The sequence below is a fragment of the Microcebus murinus genome, chromosome 6, assembly GCF_040939455.1.
Source record: "Microcebus murinus isolate Inina chromosome 6, M.murinus_Inina_mat1.0, whole genome shotgun sequence".
Classification (NCBI taxonomy): Eukaryota; Metazoa; Chordata; class Mammalia; order Primates; family Cheirogaleidae; genus Microcebus; species Microcebus murinus.
Genome location: NC_134109.1, coordinates 28,195,662 through 28,216,837, shown reverse-complemented (window position 1 = coordinate 28,216,837; position 21,176 = coordinate 28,195,662). Strand labels below are relative to the sequence as shown.

Genomic DNA, 21,176 nt, shown 5'->3' with positions numbered 1-21,176 from the left:
GACATTTTGGGTAGGAAAACTACTTGTTGTGGAGGGTTGTCCTTTGCATTGTGGGGTGTTTAGCAGCAACCACCCTCATATAACATAGCCAAATGTCCCTGGGAAGATGAAATTACCCCCAGTTGAGAACAATGTGATAGACCATGTGAGAAATAAAAAGAAAGAGTGCATATCAAAGATGGGTAGAGATAAAATCTAAAAGCTTTGGCAAGTGTTTGGATAGCAGCGCAACTAAGAAAGAGGTGGCATTAAAGAGAAGCTCAAATAGAAGCACAGAAAAGGTCCTAGAGGCCATGCACTGCAGTCTAATATGCTTATGTTCTTTTGTTGTTGTTTTGCTTATGTTAATAATTGTAACGCTATAAACCTTTTTGGAGGGCAGTTTGATAAAAACCCTTTAATAATCACAAAAAGTATCCTGCCCTTTAACCCAGCACCTCAAACTCCTGGGCTGAAGCGATCCTTCTGCCTCAACAAGTAATCTTTATGCACAAAGCACCTAGTTGCATGAAGACAGTGACCATGTTCTCAACAATTACACCTTCATGCCTACCACACTGCCTGTTAAATGAGAGATCAAGAGATTTACGATTCAGAGGAAGTAGAAGAGGGAAATTGTAGCTAAAGAAACACAATGGCTCAGCAGGTTGGGAAGGTCAAATATCAAGAATGCAAGTAAAGAAGTTAATTACGTCTGGACAATGACTGCGAGGATTTCTAATGGAGAAAGGCGAGAGAGAAACTCTTAGGGCTTCAATCAGTGAATCATCTGCATTGCGCAGAACATAATGGAACGGCGATTTTCCGTAGAATCTCAAACTTTGCCCGAGGCATTCCGAATCTCGAACTTTGCCTGAGGGCATTCCCTGAAAACAAGAACTGTGCAGTTTCCCGTGGGAAGCTGCTGAGGAGCATCCTGTTCAGAAGTGAGGACGTCGAGGAACACTGCAATATGCAGACTAACATAGCAGGAAAAAAGAGTTAAGTAGCCACATATCGTTCTCCTTAAGTCCCTACCACCTGATTTTTAAACTGCCTCAGAATACGGAACCCTTGTTAGTTTGGCCGGGTTTCTCCGCCCTGGCGTGAACTCGGGCATTTAACGAAGACAACCTTTGCTAACACGAGCGGGAGGAGCCGAGTGGAAGAATGGTGGGCGTGGTCATCCCGGAGCGGCTGGAGGCCGCGCCCCCTTCCCACAGTGCACCGCAGCCGCTGCCAGCGTGAGTGCCTTCCTAGTCGGCCCCGGCCGGGCTCGGAGTACAGACCCGCCATGGATGGGCTCCGAGCTAGCGCAGGGCTGTTGAGGCGCGGGCGGCCGAGGCGCCGACGCCAGCCCCAGCCACACAGCGGGTCGGTCCTGGCCCTAGCCTCGAGGCCCAGGAAGATACGGAGGCAGCTGAGAAGAAGTGTTGCGTCCCGCATGGCAGCGCTGAGGGCCCGGACGCTGCCGAGCGAAGACTCGGAGGACTCGAGGGTGGAGTCCACGGCCGACGATCCGGGGGACTCCCTGCCTGGCGGGACAGCGGCGGTGGCCGCCATCCCGGACGCGGCCCGGCGAGAGCCTTACGGCCACCTGGGGCCTGCAGAGCTGCTGGAGGCAGCGCCTGCCACGCGCTCCCTGCAGACCCCGCCGGCGCGCCTGGTGCCTGCTTCGGCGCCGCCGGTGCGCCTGGTGGAGGTGCCCGCTGCGGCGGCCCGCGTGGTGGAGAACTCGACTTTGCTGTGCACAGCCCAGCACTTGGCGGCCGCCCCACATTCCGGAGCCCCTGCGACGCTGTCGGGGCCGGAGGTGGATAGCACGGGTGGGGAGCTGTCCTGCGACAACCCCCTGCAGCGCGTCTTGGCGGAGCTGAACCGCATCCCCAGCAGCCGGCGGCGCGCGGCACGCCTCTTTGAGTGGCTCATCGCTCCGATGCCGCCGGATCATTTCTACCGGCGCCTATGGGAGCGGGAGGCGGTGCTGGTGCGGCGGCAGGATCGCACCTACTACCAGGGCCTTTTCTCTACCTCCGACCTGGACTCGATGCTGCGCAACGAGGAGGTGCAGTTCGGGCAGCATTTGGACGCCGCGCGCTACGTCAACGGACGGCGCGAGACCCTGAACCCGCCGGGTCGCGCACTGCCGGCTGCTGCGTGGTCCCTCTACCAGGCTGGCTGCTCCCTGCGCCTCCTCTGTCCGCAGGCTTTCTCGACCACAGTGTGGCAGTTTTTGGCTGTGCTCCAAGAGCAGTTTGGAAGCATGGCAGGCTCCAACGTTTACCTCACGCCCCCCAATTCGCAGGGCTTTGCCCCCCACTACGACGACATCGAAGCTTTTGTGCTGCAGCTGGAAGGTAGGAAACTCTGGCGTGTCTACCGACCCCGGGTTCCAACTGAGGAACTGGCCCTGACATCTAGCCCCAACTTCAGTCAGGACGACCTCGGTGAGCCAGTGCTGCAGACCGTGCTAGAACCTGGAGATTTGCTCTATTTTCCTCGGGGCTTCATTCACCAAGCTGAATGCCAGGATGGAGTCCACTCTTTGCACCTCACCTTGTCCACTTACCAGCGCAATACCTGGGGTGACTTCCTAGAGGCTGTACTGCCTCTAGCTGTGCAGGCTGCAATGGAAGAAAATGTGGAGTTTCGGAGGGGTCTTCCCCGAGACTTTATGGATTACATGGGGGCCCAGCATTCTGATTCTAAGGATCCGCGAAGAACCGCTTTTATGGAGAAGGTCCGGGTCTTGGTTGCCCGGCTGGGACACTTTGCTCCTGTGGATGCTGTGGCTGACCAGCGAGCCAAAGACTTCATCCATGATTCTCTGCCCCCTGTTTTGACTGATAGGGAGAGGGCACTAAGTGTTTACGGGCTCCCAATTCGCTGGGAGGTTGGAGAACCCGTAAATGTGGGGGCCCAGTTGACAACAGAAACAGAAGTCCACATGCTTCAGGATGGGATAGCTCGTCTGGTGGGTGAGGGAGGCCATTTGTTTCTCTATTACACAGTGGAAAACTCCCGTGTTTATCATCTGGAAGAGCCCAAGTGCTTGGAAATATACCCCCAGCAAGCTGATGCCATGGAACTCTTGCTTCGCTCCTACCCAGAGTTTGTAAGAGTAGGGGACCTGCCCTGTGACAGTGTGGAGGACCAACTTTCCTTGGCAACCATGTTATATGATAAAGGGCTGCTGCTAACCAAGATGCCTCTAACCTAAACTACTTTCTTGTGAATTGCTGGAAACAAGGCAGTAGTGATTCTCTCCTACCACTGCCACTATCTTTTTTTAAATTCATGTTCTTACCTTGATAATCATCAGTGTGCTCACATTTACCTTTATGGCTTCTTCAATGTCACAAACCTCAGACGGTCTTCTAGAAAGAACCACCTCATCTAGGTACAAACGTAAAAGCAGACATTGGAGGTGGAAAAGTAACCTTGATCCCTGATCATTTCAGAGCATCAGCTTCATCATCCTTAGGCTTCAGTGTACTGTGTAGCACTGGCCACGTCATTCTGCTTGAGACTTAGAAGTTTTTATTTGGAATTTGCATCTTTCATTTGAGTTCTTTCACCAGTTTGTGGGGAGGGTTGGAATCAATGTCCTGTTTGTTATTAATTTTGTATGGACGCTAGAAAAGTTATTAAAGTGCCAAAGACTGTTTCCCTTTTCTAAGGCTAGAGTATTATGTGGGATGGTTTGAAGAAATATGGGAGCGGGTGGTAGATAGGGAAAAGCTATAATGCCTGAAATGAAAAGCAACTTGGTTGTAGAATGTAAATGGAAGTTAACCATTTAAAGAAGAGAAACTCATCTGATTGGGGCCAGTTCTCTAACTTTGGGGGTAATTTATTCATTTTAATTATGCTACTTGAACCCCAAACAGCCCAATCCTAGTAGAAAAGTTATTTTCCACTAGCAAGGTCAGCTTTATATTGTTTTTGCTCAGTGCTTGCTTTATCAGTGACTGGCAATGCTTCCAGAGGCGAAGCATGTCACCTTAGTTGTGCTGTTATAGGCCTTAGCAAACCAACTTTTAGCAAGCTGGCCATGAGGAAAGGCTGGTGTTCAAGTTACTTTCCACTTTCATTTTTTTCTGGCAGTTGGAAGAAACTTCCCCAAATCTGGCAAGTGAATATTCTGATGGTTGCTGGAAAAGTGCCTGTTGTACCAGAAAGAGCACTGGACTTGGAGCCAGAAGACCTGGGTTTGGGGTGGTAGCTGGTAGGCAGCTGGCTGAGTGACCTGAGGCTGCTGCTACGATTGGGTACACAGATTTTGTAAGTATGTTTTGGTATAGCTTGATTTCTGCACCCTCAACATTTAAGTCATGTCTGGGATCCTGTCACCATAACTGATAGATTCAGTTATTTAAGGTTGAGAACTTTATAGTCTTTTTTAAAAAGTTACAAAAGCATAGATGTACATCTATGTAAAAATGATAGCTCTCTCCAACCCCATTTTCCAGAGGCAACCACTATTAAAGGTTAAACTTATAAGGCTTTTTTTTTTTTTTTTGGGTGCTTAAACATACACAACTCTTGTTTTATAAAGACTCATGTTTTTGGCCAGGCACGTGGTGGCTCACGCCTGTAATCCTAGCACTCTGGGAGGCTGAGGCAGGAGGATTGCTCAAGAGCGGGAGTTTGAAACCAGCCTGAGCAAGAGCAAGACCCTGCTTCTACTACAAATAGAAAGAAACGAATTGGCCAACTAAAAATATATAGAAAAAATTAGCCAGGCATGGTGGTGCATGCCTGTAGTCCCAGCTACTCAAGAGGCTGAGGCAGTAGGATTGCTCGAGCCCAGGAGGTTGAGGTTGCTGTGAGCTAGGGTGATGCCATGGCAGTCTAATCCAGGCAGAGTGAGACTCTGTCTCAAAAAAAAAGAAAAAAAGACTCATGTTTTTCTAATATGTCTTTTTATGACCTAACTTCTAAATCAGTTCAAACAGATATACCTCATTCTTTTTTTTTTTTTTTTTTGAGACAGTCTCGCTTTGTTGCCCAGGCTAGAGTGAGTGCTGTGGCATCAGCGTAGCTCACAGCAACCTCAAACTCCTGGGCTCAAGCAATCCTGCTGCCTCAGCCTCCCAAGTAGCTGGGAGTATAGGCATGCGCCACCATGCCTGGCTAAGTTTTTCTATATATATGTTAGTTGGCCAATTAATTTCTTTCTATTTATAGTAGAGACGGGGTCTCACTCTTGCTCAGGCTGGTTTCAAACTCCTGACCTTGAGCAATCTGCCCGCCTCAGCCTCCCAGAGTGCTAGGATTACAGGCGTGAGCCACCGGGCCTGGCCCTACCTCATTCTTTTTTTAAGGGATAAAACAGCTAATGCATAAAAACCTGGGAGATGGGGGGAAAAAAACAAAAACTGAGTGGATGATGGTCAAGAAAGAAAGGAAAGTAGCCTTTCCTGACTCTTTCATCCTACAGGGCTCATTACTAAGTCCCAAAACATCCAAATCCTGGAAAAGGTTTATTAAAGGAGTCAAGGGATAGGACTCACCCCTAGGAAACCTACCCTGAAAAGTTGCTTGGAGTAAAGTTTGGAGTGCCAGTGGTTCTTGATCTTCTTTTGGTTGCAAGTAAACACGTTTTGCTTCCTCCTTCACATTTCCCATGACCTTCTCAAGCTTTAATATTTTCTGTGTCAGCAAGTCCTTTTGGCTTAATGTGTTAATCTAGATTAGAGCAAATGATCTTAAAAAAACAACTGTACTACCATAATATGCTGAAATAAACAAAACTAAACAGCTGTATTAGGCAGCAAATCAAAAAGCATTAATAAAGTAACTGATTGCATCATGCTTATTAGTATTAGGTGGTACAGAAATGCCTAAGAACATTGTTCTCTTGTGATATTGGTTGGCAAGTTTTTACACTGTTAATGAAAATTTTACCTTAGTTTTTTGGGCATGATGAAAGGAACCTGCTAAGAAATGCTTGCTTAATATGAAGTTGGTTTCATGAATTACCTTTTTAAAGTCCTTTTCTCTCTATTCTTTCATCTAATAGCTTTGAAAAATTAGAACAACCCTTTCAGCCGGAGAGTTCCTTTGGTAAAGAACCTGGATTTCAATTTTTTTTTTTTTTTTGAGACAGAGTCTCACTCTGTTGTCTGGGCTAGAGTGCCATGGCGTCAGCCAAGCTCACAGCAACCTCAACCTCCTGGGCTTAGGCAATCCTACCTCAGCCTCCCAAGTAGCTGGTATTACAGGCATGCGCCACCATACCCAGCTAATTTTTTCTATATATTTGTTTCTATTTTTTCTATTTAATTAGTTAATTTGTTTCTATTTTTAGTAGAGACGGGGGTCTCGCTCTTGCTCAGGGTAGTTTCGAACTCCTGACCTCGAGCAATCCGCCCGCCTTGGCCTCCCAGAGTGCTAGGATTACTGGCGTGAGCCACCGCGCCTGACCAAGAACCTGGATTTGGAATTAAGGAAATTTAAGAAAACAATCTAGGGGGCCAGCTCCAGTCCCTTATTTATTTATTTATTTATTTTTTGAGACAGAGTCTCACTTTGTTGCCCAGGCTAGAGTGAGTGCCATGGCATCAGCCTAGCTCACAGCAACCTCAATCTCCTGGGTTCAAGCGATCCTCCTGCCTCAGCCTCCCAAGTAGCTGAGACTACAGGCATGTGCCACCATGCCCTGCTAATTTTTTTGTATATATATTTTTAGTTGGCCAATTAATTTCTTTCTATATTTAGTAGAGACAGGGTCTTGCTCAGGCTGGTTTCGAACTCCTGACCTTGAGCAATCTGCCCGCCTCGGCCTCTCAGAGTGCTAGGATTACAGGCGAGAGCCACCACGTCCGGCCTCCAGTCCCTTATTCCTTTTCTATGCCTATCTGCAAATAAGAAAGAACTAGCTGAGTTTAGGAGATGGTGGAGAGAAAATAGGGAAATACTATTTCAGAAACCACAAGAATAAACCTTGATTTTGAAGGCTACTTGATAGGACTAATAGGATTTCGTTTTGTTTTTATCTTTACTAATAGGATTTTATCACCTATTCTTGCACAGATGTTTTATATCTTCAAATGATATGGTATCTGAGTTTGTAGAAAGTATTTCTGTGGTGGGGAAGAGGGTATGTACATGCTTGGAGGAAAAAAGGGTCTGAGGAACTCTTGAGAGCCCCACATTTTCTCTTGAAAAACAGGTTGCACTTATTTACCTTTTTCTTGATCTCCTGAAGCATTTCTTGGTTTCCTTCACTATCTAAGTTGAGTATCTTCATTGCCTGGTAAATTTCCCTGAAGGATAAGAAGGACTTCTTAGATTGTTCTACCTTGTCCTTTAAAAAAGCATGAGGGGCCAGGTGTGGTGGCATACACCTGTGATCCTAGCAGTTTCAGTGGCTGAGGCAGGGAGGATTGCTTGAGGCTAGGTGTTTGAGATCAGCTTGGGCAACACAGCAACACCTCCTCTCCACAGAAATATTTCAAAATTAGCCAGGCATGGTGGCACATGCCTGTAGTCCCAGCTACTCGAGAAGCTGAGGCAGGAGGATCCCTTGAGCCCAAGAGTTCAAGGCTGCAGTGCCACTGCACTCCAGCCTGGTTGACAGAATGAGACCCTGTCTTTAATAATAATAATAATAATAAATAAATAAAAGAGCATGGAGGTAGAAAATCATAGAACTTGGAATCAAGCAAGAATCCTAAATTCTGATCCTAACTGTGGTTTTGCTGAGTCTTATCTGCAAAAATGGTCTGATGCTTAGCTTATAGGGATGATGTACAGTTTTTGAGATGATATATTTGAAGGTACTAATAGGTACCATTTACTGGGGATCTTTATGACAGGCATTAAACCTGTCATCTCATTATCTCCACAACCTTATACTGTAGACTGTCACCTGCGTTTGACACATGAAAAAATTGGTCTCAGAGTGAATGTTTAAGTAAGTACCTTGCACAGGCTCACATAGCTATTGCACATCAGAGCTGAAATTCAGACCATGATCTTTTTGACTCTAAAGTCTATTGGCATAATAGGCGCTTGATAAATTTTAGCTGAATATATGAATAAACATAAAACCACCTGTTGTGGGGTGGGGGAGAAAAGGTACATGAACTACATGAGCTTTACTTTCAATCTAATTTAAGCTAGTTTTTCTGTTACTTTCTTGGGTAGGTAGGTGAATGGCACAGGTGAACCTGTGCTTTTAGTGCCATTAGGCAGCTTGGAAAGACAGGGACATACTCAGTGAGCAAGGATGGGACAGTTGGCAGTTCAGGAGGTCATGGCAGGAACCAGAAGTTTAGTACTTACTTTAGAACAGCATCATGGTCCTCCAGGAGCAGCACATCTAGGAAGGTGTCCCTGACCCGGTCCCCTTGAAGTTTGAGGGCTAGGATGCTACGGCAAGCTTCCAGTCGTATGCCTGGTGCCGCTTCATAGTGGATAGCCCAGAGCAGGAGATCTGTCACCTGGGGACTTACTTCTCCAATCTGTCCCAAAGCTGCAGAGATTAGGGGGCAGCATGTTCCACTGTCCTCAGTCCCTGAAGACTGAGTTGGCTATATCCTAGCATCCAGAAATAAGTTGAGTATTGCAAACAATATGTTCCCTTTTGGATGGCAATTAATCACCTTTGGAATTTTAGGAATAGGTTAGAGTGGGAAATTACCTCCAAAGGATTCCTCGAAGGGGATCATCCCATCTCATCCTTGCCTGTTAGGATGTGAACATAGACTATTTTGCCTATTTAGGGATGAGATACAGGACAGATAACTTGGGAGACCAGCCTAGTCAAGGTATAGTGATGGAAAAGGGAGGCACAATTACTTCACAGGTTTACCTAGGGCTGATTCTGCTAGGGATCTACCAAAGACTATATCAAAGAGAGAAGCAATGCCCAAGATCCTAAAAAGAAATTAGGAAAATTAGGGCCAGGGTTTTAATTCTCTAGCAGTCTTTTTTTTTTGGAGACAGTCTCGCTTTGTTGCCCAGGCTAGAGTGAGTGCCGTGGCATCAGCCTAGCTCACAGCAACCTCAAACTCCTGGGCTCAACCAATTCTCCTCCTGTCTCAGCCTTCCGAGTAACTGGGACTACAGGCATGCGCCACCATGCCCGGCTAATTTTTTTTGTATATATTAGTTGGGCAATTAATTTCTTTCTATTTATAGTAGAGACGGGGTCTCACTCTTGCTCAGGCTGGTTTTGAACTCCCGACCTTGAGCAATCCGCCTGCCTTGGCCTCCCAGAGTGCTAGGATTACAGGCATGAGCCACTGCTCCCGGCCTCTCTAGCAGTCTTGAATATGCTCTGACTTTTACAGAGTACAGTAGATGAAACCTCCAGGGAAAACAAGATATATCCAACAGTGGATATCTACTTGGAACTTATCCTTAATTCTGTTTGCAGGGACTGTCTTGTCAGCTCTTTACCTCAACAAGTTTGATACGGACCTAGACTCAGGATCCTTAACTAAAAATTAAAAAGGAGTAAATACTCTTTCCCTTCTCAGGCAAGGAACTTCTGAGAAGCTAAGATTATTCCCTCTCCTATACTTCACCCCATTACTTAGAGTTTTGGGGGGTCATTTATACTAGCATAGGGGAAAGTATCTGATTAAAGAGTTGGGACCACTACTTCTGTAATACCTCGAATGGCAAAGGCCTTGATTTTCCAGTAAGGATCATTCTGTGTCAGATTCATGAGGCATTCAAGCACCTGGGATGGATAAAAGGCAGTGTTGAGTGAGGAGAACAACGAGAACGAAGCAGAAACAGGGACCCCACTTATCTCTAAAAGGTGTTATAACTGAAAAATGACCTGTCAATTTTAGTGACAAATGAGTTGGAATCTGAAGTACCAACCTGCACATACAGTATATTAGCTGAATTATCTGGAATCTGTAGATTGATTTTCTCAGCCCACAGGTCTGTGGCCATATAGCTTCTTTTGAACACCTCAATCAGATTTCCCCCTAGTAACTAGGAAGTATAACTCCATTCGCTGGAGTTGATGCTAAAGCCCATCAGCACCTAGGTAATGAGAAGTTAGTTAACTGAGGTGAGAACAGGGTTCAGGGCTGTGCTTTAGAGTGAAGCGTGGGCTGGCTGGGAGCTAAATGGTCCTAACTGATAGATGTGGCCTATATACCCCCTCACCTTCCTGGTTCCTGATCTCTCATTTTGCGTCCCTACAGAATGGTGAATGTGCTGTGCACAGCAAGGGAAGGTAATGCTCTTATTAGGTCAATAAGGTAAAATGAGCACACATTTCCCTGACTCACCATCTTGTCGCGGATCTGAAGGGCACCAGCTGCCAAACAGGCTGCCCGACGAACTCCTGTGAATTTATCGGAGAAACAGCGCAGGAAGCTTGGAAAGAGCTTGGCGGTCATGAGTTTGAGCTCACCTATCAGGAGGAGGGCTTCCACACGCTCTTGGAACTTTCCTTGAGTCAGCTTGGTCCTGTAAGGCACAAGTTGCCTTTATTTTCCCTGCCTACCAGCACCCCCTCCTCACTAATTCCTTCAGGATAAAATGCAAGCTCTGTGGGCTCTATAGTATCAAGCCCCACCCTTTCCTGTTCAGTCTGTGCCCATTAGGTAAATTTTACTGGGTACAGACCTTGACTGTCTTATTTACTTGAAGCTCTGTTACCTAGCATATGTTAGGCACTCAGCTACATTGAATGACTGAATAAAGGAAAGTGTCAACTTGTACCCTTTGTCACAGTCACATTCTCTTCTCCTCTGCCCTCACATGTGCCATGCTCATTTCTGCATTTGGCTCCCATCCTGGAATGCCTAGGCAGTCTTATCCATCCTCCATGAATCTTGGCCTTACTCCTCTAGCCCACATTGAGTATTCCATTTTTCTGCAATAGCAGTTATGGTATATACCATTTGTTCTAGTTTTTAATATGATTTGGTATTCTTATTATTTTATTTTTTAGAGACAGGGTCTCACTCTATTACCCAGGCTGGAGTACAGTGGTATAGTCATAACTCACTGTACCCTTGAACTGGTGGGCTCAAGTAGTCCTCCCACTTCAGCTTCCCAAGTAGCTGGGACTATGAACACTTGCCACCCTGCCAGGCTAACTTCTAAATTTTTTTGTAGAGATGGAGTCTTGTTATGTTGCTCAGGCTTGATTTGGTATTTTTTTTTTTTTTTTTTTTTGAGACAGAGTCTCACTTTGTTGCCCAGGCTAGAGTGAGTGCCATGGCATCAGCCTGGCTCACAGCAACCTCAAACTCCTGGGCTCAGCAATCCTACTGCCTCAGCCTCCCGAGTAGCTGGGACTACAGGCATGCGCCACCATGCCCGGCTAATTTTTTGTATATATATATTTTTTTAGTTGGCCAATTAATTTCTTTCTATTTTTGGTAGAGACGGGGTCTCGCTCAGGCTGGTTTCGAACTCCTGACCTTGAGCAATCCGCCCGTCTCGGCCTCCCAAAGTGCTAGGATTACAGGCGTGAGCCACCGCGCCCGGTTGATTTGGTATTTTTAATTAGGTATTTATATATCCTGCATGTGGTCACTGGAATTGTGTCATACTTTTGAATTCCCTCAAACACCCAAAACATTGCCTCATACCTAGTGAGCACTCAATGCTGCTTTCCCTAGCCACGTTTAGTTTCTGTAGGCCCTGTTAGCTTTTTATGTGGGCTCTGGTATAGTGCTGAGAGGAGTTCAACAAATGCTGGCTGGCTGGATCCCAGGCCCCCTAAACACTTCTAGGAATAGAAGAGTATCTTTCCTCATGTTGACTCAGTCTTACCTGATTGTGTCGTGCAACTCTTTCCCAAGGCTCAATTGCCCCAATGCTTGTGCAGCAGCATGCCTTACTTTCTTATTCCAGTCATTCCACATCAGTTGGATCAGCTTATGTTTCATATCCTATACAGAGATATAATAATTAGCCAGCACTTAACTGAATGTTAATTTCGTACTTGGCATTGTGCTAATAAGTGTTTTTACCCATCCCATAATCTCCCAAACAATCCAATGGGGCAGATATTATTACCATTCACAGAAGATAAAATGGAGGCTTTGATTAACTTGCCCAAGGTTAACCTGATGAGAGCTGGAACCAGGGCTCAAACCTGGGTCTCTTTACCCAAGCTCATCCTTTTATCTACTATAGTGTCAGTGCCAACATAATCTGTACCCACGAGACAAAATTTGAAAGTGATGCTTAACTCATCGCAGTTTGAGACTTTTCTGATTTTAGTACTGAAAGTCCCATGTCCTAGAAAAACCAGGACAGTTGGTCACCCTATAAGTGTACTTCTCAAATGGGAGGGGACAAAGATTTCTACATGATGATGGTGTCAATGTGCCTAAGCAAGTTCTCCCTGCTGGAAACATCGCCCTTCTTCACCCCTACCTGGTACTTGATATTTTCCTACTCTTCCTTTATAGTTTAGCCCAAAACCATCTCCTTAGTGAAGTCTTCTCTGCCCCATGTAAGCATAGGAAACCCCCATAATACCTTATAGCTGCTTCTGTTATAGCCATGTATAACATTTACCAAGAGAAGAAATAACCTTTGCATCCCTAGTGCTAGCATAATGCCTAACATGTCAGATGTGGTCAGAAACTGCTTGCTTACTGAATGAGTAAAAGGATTCAGACATAGCATCTTTCTTAATTCCAGCAGTCTGACATGAAGTCCCCATCATCTTTACCTCATCCCCTGCTAGCTCTGCATGCCTTTTGTTGTTGTTGTATGTACTTAGAATGAATGTTGTTTTTTTTTATTTTAAGTTGGCAATCCTGAGTGCCAAGTGCCAAGGAGGTGAAGGTGCAAATGAATCGGATGTTAAAATGATATTGTTAAAATACAGATTCTGACTGAGTTGGCCTAAAGTGAGATTTTGCAGTTCTAACAAGCTCCCAGGTGATGCCTGTGCTGCTGGTCCAGGATGTTAGCATCAGAGTCCTACAGCACTTGAGACAGAATTAACCCAGTCTGCAACCTCTTCAGGTGATTACTAAATGGCCATATTTTGTGCTTTCCTTATCAAAATGTGAGGGTTATGGAGCGGAGGGTGTTCGTGTTTTATGGGAATGGCAGTTTTCTGGGCCATTCTGGAGATACCTAATGTTCTAAGGAAATATAGTATCACAGAGAAAGGAAAGGTCCCATTTGGACAGCTGAACATGATTGAGAAATAATGGCAAAAAGGAGGTCAGGTGAAAACCTAAATGGTGGTCAGGTTTCCCTAGCCTGGAATTCCTTCTTTAGTTCTAGCCAAGTTCCATACTCCTTCATAGAACTTTAACCAGTAAGTTCAACCTACACTAATCTTTCTCTGAAATGTTTTAAGACAGTACCTTACTATTATTGCTTGTTCTTTTTTTTTTTTTTTTTTGAGACAGAGTCTCACTTTGTTGCCCAGGCTAGAGTGAGTGCCGTGGCGTCAGCCTAGCTCACAACAACCTCAAACTCCTGGGCTCCAGCAATCCGACTGCCTCAGCCTCCCGAGTAGCTGGGACTACAGGCACGCGCTACCATGCCTGGCTAATTTATATATATATATATATATATATATATATATATATATATATATATATATATATATATATATATATATATATGTTGGCCAATTAATTTCTTTCTATTTTTATAGTAGAGACAGGGTCTCGCTCAGGCTGGTTTTGAACTCCTGACCTTCAGCAATCCGCCCGCCTCGGCCTCCCAGAGTGCTAGGATTACAGGCGTGAGCCACCTCACCCGGCCTTATTGCTTGTTCTTAAATCATTTGTGTATGTTAGTCTTGTTGCTCCAATGGCAATGTCAGTTTTTGGAAAGCAGGTGGGGGGGGGGGTTGCTTTTTTTTTTTTTTAAAGAGATGGGGTCTCACTCTGTCGCCCAAGCTGGAGTACAGTGGCATGTTATAGCTCACTGCAACCTTGAACTCCTAGCTCAAGCAATCCTGCCTCAACCTCCCAAGTAGCTGAGACTACAGGCATGGGCCACCACACCCAGCTAATTTTTCTTATTTTTTAGAAAAGGGTCTCCCTGTGTTTTCCAGGCTGGTCTGCAACTCCTGGCCTCAAGCAATCCTCCTGCCTTAGCCTCCTGAGTTGTTGAAGGGAACTTTGTTTTATACATGTGTGCTGAACACTCAAGAAAGCCAGCACAGACCCTTGTATAGTTGTGTTGTTGGGTAGTTTAAGTCAGTGCTTCTCAAACTATCTGTAATGAAGGATGAGTTTTGAAGGGGAAAATATGTCATTGGCAGGTACTTTTGTAAAGTCCATTGATACTGAGGCAGGGTCAAATTACTAAAAAGTTCATTAAACTCCTCTCAGTTTTTGTGCTATTCATAGTGGATCACTAACAGTTTGTGGACTGCCACCACACTGAGAAGCACTGGTTTAAATCACAGAAAGACATGTTGGCATTTGAAGATAATTCTGGGCTAGGGGAAGGGGGAGGGGGGTGGGTATATATATACATAATGAGTGAGATGTGCACCATCTGGGGGATGGTCATGCTGGAAACTCAGATTTGTGGGGGGAGGGGGAGAAAGGGCATTTATTGAAACCTTAAAATCTGTACCCCCATAATATGCCAAAAAAATAAAAAAATAAAAAAACAAAAAAAATAAAAAAATTCTGGGCTAGAACTAAGAAGTAACAATGTGGGGACAGAGATAATATTTGGTAAGAACAGGATACTAAATAGCAGCAAAAAGTGGAAGGGCTCCTGGGCCCAGCCTTGCTTAGGCTTTTTGTTTCCTGGAAGCAAAGAAAGAGAAGGTTTACTAAGCAGATATCTCCAGTGATCCGGCACAAAGCCCGGCAGGCCACTATCCGGTCCTCGCATTGATGACTGTTCAGCTCCATGCCAAGCAGGGTGTGTATCAGGGTCTGAAGAGAGAAGACTTGTGTGAATATTCATGGTCACTTTTAGAGCTACTGGAACCTTGAAGTTACATTCTAACATGGCATCCTGCATAATTAATGTCATAGCACATGACATGCCCATCCCTAGCAAAGGAAAGAGTGGGTTTATAAGAGATAGGGCACTCTTCCATTTAAGCAACTGACTCTGGGATCATAAATCAGGGAGCAAAATACAGATTTAATAATCTGAACAGAAAACTCCTGGGACCTACCCTTCTTGACTTTTAACTGTTTTTATCCCTAAAATGATTTGTGCCTCAATCCTTGTGAATTTCACATTTCTACTGAAAGTTACTAAATACAATTGTAAATCTGTGCAGTTTTTAATGGTAAACTAGCAGAAGCGAATTCTACATGTCACAAATCTTCTTGCATATATTGAGACCCTTTACAACCTATTTTCCTTACTTTTCTCTCAGCTAGCTGTTGTCACTTCCTATATATACCTCTATACCCAGGTTCACCCATACTTAGTTCACTTTTACCTATGCTGAGATCATCCTACCCAACAATTTTCCTTTTTTTTTTTGATACAGAGTCTCATTCTGTTGCCTCAGCTAGCTCACAAAGACCTCAAACTCCTGGGCTCAAGCAATCCTCCTGCCTCAGCCTCCCGAGTAGCTGGGACTACAGGCATGTCCCAACATGCCTGGCTAATTTTTCCTATTTTTGGTAGAGACGGGTTCTCACTCTTGCTCAGGCTGGTCACGAACTCCTGAGCTCAAATGATCCGCCTGCCTCAGCCTGCCAGAGTGCTAGGATTACAGGCGTGAGCCACCATGCCCGGCTCCATCTGCATTTTGTATTCCTTGCATGCACAGACCTCAAATACCCAATTGTTTCTCAAAACTTGATTGTAATGTTCACATACTGTCTTCCCACTGAGATGGCTCAGGAGCATACAAGCCCTGTCCTCAGTGTCCTTATTCTTCTTGTGAAACAGCTGATAGAGGATCCTCTTAATCACAGGGTAAGTGGCAGCACCTTCCAGAGCCAGGCACTGAGCTGCAGCCCAGCTATCTGCACTGTTACCTGCCACAGTGGGGTGAAAAAAGAAGTTCAGAATGGGGATCTCTTTTCCCCAAGAGAGAATAGCCTTTGGATTGGTACCCACGGCTGCTACCTGCCTGATATCTCACTTCCCTGCGCCCCACTCAGTCTAGAAATCCAATCCCTTATTTAACCCATACTTAAATGGATAATATCCAAAAGTTAAATTCTAAAGGCTCTTGTTAGGCAACAGCTATAAGGCAATTCTGGCCTAGCTGAGTGATACCCTTGTTTTCCCCCCTGGAGATTGGGAAGTCTGGGGTGGGAGGTTTTCCTAATACAGCAGAATTAAGCTGTTGAGTGTCTATATGCAGAAGGCCAAACCAGTCAGCCAGTTGTTCCTCTCATCAAGGCAAGTCAGCCAGTTGTTCCCCTCATCAAGGCAAGTAACAACCAACCCATCTTGGAGACAGCACTTAGGCACCTTGGGCCTTTCACTGGACAGCCTTTTTGATTATGTAACTCCAACAATGCATGTGGACAATGCCTGGAAGTTAATATGCAAAAAAATAAAAGCATGATGTATTCAGGTGGTGATTTTTTAATTTTCAAAAAGTATTTAATATTGTTACATCATCTTTTTGATTAAATCAAGTGTGGAAGAAGGCATGGTTTCTAATCAAATGCATCTATGAAAAGCTTAGTCCAGGTACCACTTGGTGGCAGTGTACCTACTTTGTAAAGTGCCTAGGAAGAACTAATTTTTGAATGTGCTAATAGAAACCCAAACCCAATATAGCAGACATCACAGAGCATGGTAGTGGAGAGGAAAGGACTGGGAAAGCTGTAATAAGATGTTCCTTTATCCTGTATTTCCCGGTCAGAAGTAGCGGGGAGTTACTCACCCTTCACAAGGGCAGTCTGTATGATGTCCTGGGCAAGGGGATTATGTGACTGAATGGCATATTGGCATATTGCTGCTGCCATCTGTACATTGGGATTCTTGTCACGAAGAGCAGCCTCCAGGGCTGGCTGTAGAACTTCTGGCAAGTCCTGGATAGACGGGGCTTTCACAGTCTCCTTGTCTGTGTCAAAAGAGCCAGGTAAGAGTACTAGCCGCTTTGTTTTTCTCTCCCACACAGCTTCCTTCCCACAGCCACATGGCGGCCAACCTCAGCCTCAGTTGCAGGTGCTTACTGCCATGGAATATAATTACAGCTCAGCTAAGCCCCTGCAATGGGCAGGATTTTATGTTCAGGGGTTAGAGCTCACTTCTGTGCTGGTATGTCAGTTCCCAATCTTTCATCATCTGGCTCTAAAAAGCTGTATTTAAGCTGAAGAATGTTTCCAGCTAGACTATGGTGACCTTCACCATTAGTTTTTTTTTTTTTTTTCTTTGTGGAGAAATGGCTTCTGGAAACACCATTAGTTTTAGTGATGAAAATCAACCTATTTGCCCCATAAGGCCATATATATATATATATAATTTTTTTTTTTTGAGACAGAGTCTCACTCTGTTGCCTGGGCTAGAGTTCCGTGACATCAGCCTAGCTCACAGCAACCTCAAACTCCTGGGCTCAAGCAATCCTTCTGCCTCAGCCTCCCGAGTAGCTGGAACTACAGGCATACATGCCCATGCCCACTAATTTTTTTCTATATATTTTTAGTTATCCAGCTAATTTCTTTCTATTTTTTAGTAGAGTCGGGGCCTCACTGTTGCTCAAGCTAGTCTTGAACTCCTGAGTTCAAATGATTCTCCCGCCTCAGTCTCCCAGAGTGCTAGGATTACAGGTGTGAGCCACCACGCCCGGCCTTGGCTTGAGTTCTTGAGGCTGTTTGTGTAGCATTCCACAGAGCCTTCTAGGGACAGCTCAGAAGCATGGAGGTCACTTTGGGCGAACCTGTGCTTTATAGGAACTAGTATTAATATCTCCTTTAACAACTCCATAGATATAATTCTAGGATCCACAAAGGGCATGCCTGTTATAAGATATAGCATTTAGGGATGCCCAAAGTATGGTGTCCCTATCAGGTATTTATATTGTACTTACAGTCTTCCTAGTCCCAATGTAATTATCAGTCAGGGTTCATTTTTACCATAAGCAATGTTGCCTATAAAGACAGTTCCTATCCTCATCAGGAACAGGCAGACATTTAACTGAAGTTCAAATTCTCAAGCAGAAGGAGAAAAGGTTTTATTATTCTTCCACAACTATTCTCTTTTTATAGATAAGGAAGTTGAAGCTTAGAGAGGTTAGCTGATTTTCCAAGAAGTGGCAGAGCTGAGCTGGTGACTCCAATTTTACGATATCTAATCATCTGTTCTTTTTACTAATGCTGTGGGCCAATATGCCATCTGTTAAGAATGGACTAGATGGGCCGGGCGAGGTGGCTCACGCCTGTAATCCTAGCACTCTGGGAGGCTGAGGCGGGTAGATCATTTGAGCTCAGGAGTTTGAGACCAACTTGAGCAAGAGCGAGACCCCATCTCTACTAAAAATAGAAAAATTAGCTGGGTGTGGTGGTGTGCATCTGTAGTCCCAGCTACTCAGAAGGCTGAGGCAGGAGGATGGCTTGAGCCCAGGAGTTTGAGGTTATCGTAAGCTAGGCTGATGCCACGGCACTCTAGCCTGGAAAACAGAGTGAGACCCTGTCTCAAAAATAAATAAATAAATAAATAAAAGAAATAATGAAGAAGATAATTTCTTTGTGGAGGTAACGAGACAAAATCTAGACATTCCGGACATGTGAAAGGGATCACATGAAAGACAAAATTCTGAGTAAAACAAAGGTGTTCTTTTTATGTATGTGGAAGATTTAGGGATATGATTATAATAATATCTGTTGCTGCCTACTGAAGGCTTTCTCTATATGCCAGGCACTGAAAATACATCATCCCATTTAATACCCAAGGAAATAAACAGATGCAATAAAAAATGTTTATGTGTGGAAGCATATAGCAGGGAGCCTGAACTAAGTCTGGGCGGTGGGGCAGGGAAGGCTCCTCAGAGGAGGTGACACCTTAGCTGAAAATTGAAGGGCAAGTATAGGGAAGGGGGTCTTTGTTGAGGATGATGAGTTCAGTTTCTTTTTTTTTTTTTTTTTTTTGAGACAGTCTCACTTTGTTGCCCAGGCTAGAGTGAATGCCGTGGCATCAGCCTAGCTCATAGCAACCTCAAACGCCTAGGCTCAGGCGATCCTTCTGCTTCAGCCTCCCAAGTAGCTGGGACTATAGGCATGTACCACCATGCCCGGCTAATTTTTTGTATATATATTTTTAGTTGGTCAATTAGTTTCTTTCTATTTATAGTAGAGATGGGGTCTCACTCTTGCTCAGGCTGGTTTTGAACTCCTGACCTTGAGCGATCCACCCACCTCGCCCTCTCAGAGTGCTAGGATTACAGGTATGAGCCACCATGCCCGGCCATGAGTTCAGTTTTGGACGTATTGAGATGTGCTGTCCAGGGGTGTGGGGACATAAAAAAAGAGAGAGAGAAAGAGATGTTCTGTTCAAAGAAGGGTTAAAATGGAATTGGGAGGAAAGTATGTGTGTGTGTGTACATATACACACAGACATGTTTTTATGAATGGGATCTCTAAGTGGGAAAATGTGAACTTTCCTGTAAGCCACTGAGGAAACAAAAGGTGATAAAGTGTAGTGCCAAAAATACTGGACTGGAAGTCAGGAATTTCAATTTCATCTCTGTTGCTGATAAGCTATATATATTTAGGCCAGGCTCTAGGTCTTGGTTTCCACGCTTGCAAAATTATCTCAAACTCTAAGGTCCCACTAGTTTAAATATTCTGTGGCTTTATGAGTTGCTTATGTTCTCAAGCAGTTCGGTCCTGGCTCTCACCTGATTTCCCCTGGCTGGTGACAGTCCGGGGCCGTTCCAAAGCAGCTGTGGCACATGTGACGATGGCTTGGATCCGAATGCCATCATGCATGTTTGTCAAGCTGCGCAGCAGGTTCTCCACTGTCTCATGGTGCCACTCGATGACTATGCCACAATGAGGGAAATGAGAAGAAAACCATCTGGTTATAGTTACATGTTTTGCTGCAGGCAGGTGATAAGAAGTCTGCCTTCTCCCGGGACAATTCAAGCAAAACATTAGCTCAGAAGAATAAAGGGCCTACAGATGGGGTCTTTAGGGATGTTACTTCTCTAATGATCCATGTACCCTCTCAGGTAGTTCCCAGACAGAACTCCCCCAATTCCCATCCTTTATCCTATCTCTCTTTGCTTAAATAACTTTTTCATTATAACCATCTAAAAAACAAAAGGGGCAATAAAACAAAGTGGTTAAGGGCACTATGTTGAGAAATCAGTAAGACAGGGTCCCTGCCTATAAAGAGTTCTCAGTTTAGTGAATTTCCACAAATTACTGAAGTAATACCCACCCATGCAAAAAGCACCCAGACATATATATCAACTGTGTGAAAGGCTCTTATCTAGTCTAGTTTTAATGAGGCAAACAGATTTTTACATTCCATAAGAGAGGGATGGATTTTCGAAGATTGAGAAACACTAGTCCAAGGTGAGAATCACCTGCTCACAAATGCCTACCAATATCTCAGGACATCCCTTCACTCACTTAGAGCCCATGCTGTCTTCCATTCCTGCAGCATCTTCCGCAGCATTGCCAGTTCCCAAGTCACAACCTCTGGTGGTGATTTTGCCATCTTCCTCGATTTCCTGGTTTTAAGAGACTCATCCTCCTCACACCCTTGCAGCAGTGGACCCTTGGCTGGGATGGGCAGAGCAGTCCAGCGCGGGGCTCCTTTCACGGGCCTGCAGGCTGTGTAGCGTGGCAGTGTGAGGTCTTCTCACCCCACTGCATGAGGCCCTGCCACAGAGTGGTCCCAGCTTGCATCTCATTCTATTCGTGACTAACACCAGGACAAAATGAAACTTTCCCATTATTCTATAGGGAACTGAGTATAAGTCCCACAGGGAATTATGAAAAGTCCTGACTACACTTAAGCTCTGAGGACGATGGGGTGAGAAATTTGGGGAAGGGGGGAATTGAGACACATATATACACCTTTAAATTTAATAAATCTTTAGGAACATAAACATATTTATATGTAACAAGTTTTGCTCATAAAATTTAATATTTGATATATTGCAATTAGAGTGTAATTGGCCATTAATTCCTAATTTATTAAGTTTTCTTTTTAATGTTTTTAATTTGGGGAGAGGAATGGTCATATAAGCTATGAAATTTTAAAGATTTTAGCATCTCTGAATTTTTCCTAGTATGACAAATAACAGAAACTTGAAGACAGAAGAAACCATAAATACTACA

General features: G+C 44.7%; 2 protein-coding genes across 2 annotated transcripts in view; one reads left to right on the top strand and one right to left on the bottom strand.

The window, feature by feature from the left end:
• HEATR4 (HEAT repeat containing 4) overlaps positions 1 to 21,176 on the bottom strand; it is a 40,015-nt gene that overhangs the window by 8,573 nt on the left and 10,266 nt on the right. The window contains 12 exon segments of the mRNA XM_076003880.1: positions 3,317 to 3,375; positions 5,511 to 5,670; positions 7,172 to 7,250; positions 8,272 to 8,461; positions 9,607 to 9,676; positions 10,242 to 10,422; positions 11,740 to 11,858; positions 14,736 to 14,840; positions 15,748 to 15,908; positions 16,772 to 16,951; positions 19,724 to 19,867; positions 20,463 to 20,666. Of these exon segments, the coding sequence (XP_075859995.1) occupies positions 3,317 to 3,375; positions 5,511 to 5,670; positions 7,172 to 7,250; positions 8,272 to 8,461; positions 9,607 to 9,676; positions 10,242 to 10,422; positions 11,740 to 11,858; positions 14,736 to 14,840; positions 15,748 to 15,908; positions 16,772 to 16,951; positions 19,724 to 19,867; positions 20,463 to 20,666 (1,652 nt within the window).
• RIOX1 (ribosomal oxygenase 1) lies at positions 1,199 to 3,646 on the top strand. Its single transcript, XM_012741427.3, has one exon. The coding sequence runs from the start codon at positions 1,274 to 1,276 to the stop codon at positions 3,197 to 3,199; it is 1,926 nt and encodes a 641-aa protein (XP_012596881.2). The 5' UTR covers positions 1,199 to 1,273; the 3' UTR covers positions 3,200 to 3,646.

What these genes read in the sequence shown, in the direction of transcription:
- RIOX1 (XM_012741427.3), top strand. Translation starts at nt 1,274, where the DNA reads ATGGATGGGCTCCGAGCTAGCGCAGGGCTGTTGAGGCGCGGGCGGCCG.